Genomic DNA, 2,994 nt, shown 5'->3' with positions numbered 1-2,994 from the left:
CCGATGTATTCCCTGAAGACTTACCCGGATTGCCGCCCGATAGACAAGTGGAGTTTCAGATCGACCTTATTCCGGGAACTGCTCCATTTGCTAGAGCCCCTTACCGTTTGGCGCCATCCGAAATGCAAGAGTTGATGTCTCAATTGCAAGACCTTCTAGAGAAAGGGTTTATTAGACCGAGTTCGTCGCCCTGGGAGCTCCAGTCTTGTTTGTAAAAAAAAAGGACGGCACCATGAGGATGTGTAATTACTACAGAGAGCTCAATAAGGCAACCGTGAAGAACAAATATCCACTTCCTAGGATAGACAACCTGTTTGACCAACTGCAGGGAGCAAGTTGCTTCTCTAAGATTGACCTTCGCTCAGGGTATCACCAAGTATGAGTAAGAGAGGATGATGTGTCGAAGACAGCTTTTAGAACGCGATATGGGCACTATGAATTCTTGGTCATGCCTTTTGGTTTGACGAATGCACCGGCGGTATTCATGGACTTGATGAACCGAGTGTGCCGACCATTCCTTGATAAGTCAGTGATAGTGTTCATTGACGGCATACTCGTCTATTCCAAGGACAAGACGGATCATGAACAACACCTTCGAGAAGTTCTCGAAGTATTAAAAAAAGAGAAATTGTATGCAAAATTCTCCAAGTGTGACTTCTGGCTAAATGAGGTCTAATTCTTTGGTCATGTTGTCACTCGAGACGGAGTAAAGGTGGACCCATCCAAGATCGAGGCGATGATGAATTGGGAACCACCAAAGAGTCCATCAGAGATTCGAAGTTTCTTGGGTCTGGCGGGTTATTACAGGAGATTTATCCATGATTTCTCCAAGGTCGCTTCTTCCTTGACAGCATTGACTAAGAAGAACGTGAAGTTTATATGGACAGAAAAGCAATAATATGCTTTTAGAACACTCCAAAAGAAATTATGTGAAACCCCGATTCTCTCCTTGCCAGAAGGGTCCGAAGACTTCGTAGTTTTTAGCGACGCTTCTAAAATGGGATTGGGTTATGTCTTGATGCAAAGGGGAAAAGTGATAGCATACGCCTCCAGACAACTCAAGGATCACGAGAAGAACTATCCCACGCACGATTTGGAGCTAGTAGCGGTGGTGTTCGCCTTAAAGCTTTGGCGACATTACCTTTATAGTACCAAGTGCACGCTTTTCACCGATCACAAGAGTTTGAAGTACATCTTTGATCAGAAAGAATTAAACATGAGGCAACGGCGTTGGCTCGAACTGCTCAAGGACTACGATTGTGAATTACTATACCATCCGGGTATGGCTAATGTAGTGGCGGATGTCTTGAGCCGAAAAAAGTACGATAGTGGGACGAAAGCCGTGCTCACTAGGATCGATGTAATGTCCAGATCGATCAGATCAAAGAGGCATAATCAGAAGCACTTTTGGAAGGAAATCTCAGGAATGAAGTAATGATAAAACAACACTTACTTCTTACGGAAGACGGTCATGGCTTAAAGTTGTTTCAAGAACGTATATGGGTACCCAAGGCTGGAGGCATTCGTGAACTATTACTGGAAGATGCGCACAAGTCTAAATACTCCATTCACCCGGGTAGCACCAAGATGTATCGGGACTTGAAATTGACATATTGGTGGCCCGTTATGAAGCTTGACGTGGCTCGTTACGTGGAGAGGTGCGTGACTTGTTTGCAGGTGAAAGCAGAGCACCAACGACCTTATGGTAGCCTTCAATCCTTGGAAATCCTCGAATGGAAGTGGGAGCATATTACGATGGATTTCGTGACCAAACTGCCAAAAACCTTAAGAGGTCATGATACGATTTGGGTAGTGGTTGATCGTCTAAAGAAGAGCACTCACTTCTTGGCAATGCGTGAATCGTTACCCATGGAGAAGCTGGCCAGGTTGTACATCGATGAAATAGTCTCGAGGCACGGCTTACCTTTGTCAATAGTATCAGATCGAGATAGCCGATTCACCTCCCATTTCTGGGGCGGCTTGCAAAAAGAACTGGGTACGAGGGTGAAGTTGAGCACAACTTACCATCCTCAAACCGATGGCCAGAGTGAATGGACCATTCAAACACTTGAAGACAAGCTTAGATCGTGTATTATCGACTTTGGCGGGAATTGGGATTCTCACCTACCTCTTGTGGAGTTCGCCTACAACAATAGTTATCATTCTAGTATCGGGATGGCACTTTTCGAAGCATTGTATGGACGAAAATATAGGACTCATGTGTGTTGGCTTGAAGCGGGTGAGAAACAAATTGTCGGCCCTGAAATAGTTTAAGAAGCGGCCGACAAGGTGAAGTGTATTCGGGAGCGCTTAAAGGCGGCGCAGGATCGAAAAGAGTTACGCAGACAAGAGGTATCGACCTATGGAATTCCGAGTGGGTGACCGTGTAATGCTAAAAGTGTCCCCTTGGAAAGGTATTATCCGTTTTGGAAAGCGTGGGAAGCTAAGTCCCCGTTTCCTTGGACCGTTTAAAGTATTGGCTAGAGTGGGGCTTCAAGCCTACAAATTAGAACTACCACCAGAAATGGCCGGAATCCCTAACACTTTTCATGTATGTTACCTTCGTAAGTGCCTAGCGGTAGAAGAAAGTGTTATACCACTTTCGGATATTCATGTGGATGAGAACAACCGTTGTGTTGTAGAGCCGGAAGCCATTTTGGCAAGGAAGACCAAGGAGTTAAGGCATAAAGAAATTGTCATGGTTAAGGTTCAATGGAAGCATCATCGAGGGTTAAACGTGACATGGGATGCGGAAGAGGACTTGAAGAGGCGTTACCCTCACCTTTTCTCGTGAACTACAATTTCGAGGACAAAATTTAATCCAAGGTGGGAAGGATTATAACACCCCAAATTTCCTTCACTTATTCTCCGTTCGTACACGTCAAGGGTTTCCGTCTCGAGAGTGATGTATATGTTTTTTTATATATATATTAGATATTTTATAAACATACCTTATCATTATTATTAACTCCTTTAAAAAAAGAGAAATAAGAA

At 44.3% G+C, this 2,994-nt stretch overlaps 1 protein-coding gene across 1 annotated transcript; it reads left to right on the top strand.

Annotated features, from left to right (window-relative positions):
- Positions 1-2,362: 2,362 nt before the first annotated feature.
- LOC112501579 lies at positions 2,363-2,794 on the top strand. Its single transcript, XM_025105245.1, has one exon. It carries the CDS (start codon positions 2,363-2,365, stop codon positions 2,792-2,794), a length of 432 nt encoding a protein of 143 aa, XP_024961013.1.
- The last annotated feature ends 200 nt before the right edge of the window (positions 2,795-2,994 follow it).

The sequence above is a fragment of the Cynara cardunculus genome, unplaced genomic scaffold (genome assembly GCF_001531365.2).
Source record: "Cynara cardunculus var. scolymus isolate 2C unplaced genomic scaffold, CcrdV1 Un_Scaffold_289, whole genome shotgun sequence".
NCBI lineage: Eukaryota > Viridiplantae > Streptophyta > Magnoliopsida > Asterales > Asteraceae > Cynara > Cynara cardunculus.
The sequence above is the reverse complement of the archived record's forward strand: the minus strand, read 5'-3'. Positions and strand labels throughout refer to the sequence as shown.

Excerpts from the sequence above, each read along its gene's own strand:
- LOC112501579 (XM_025105245.1), top strand. The coding sequence starts at position 2,363 with ATGGAATTCCGAGTGGGTGACCGTGTAATGCTAAAAGTGTCCCCTTGG.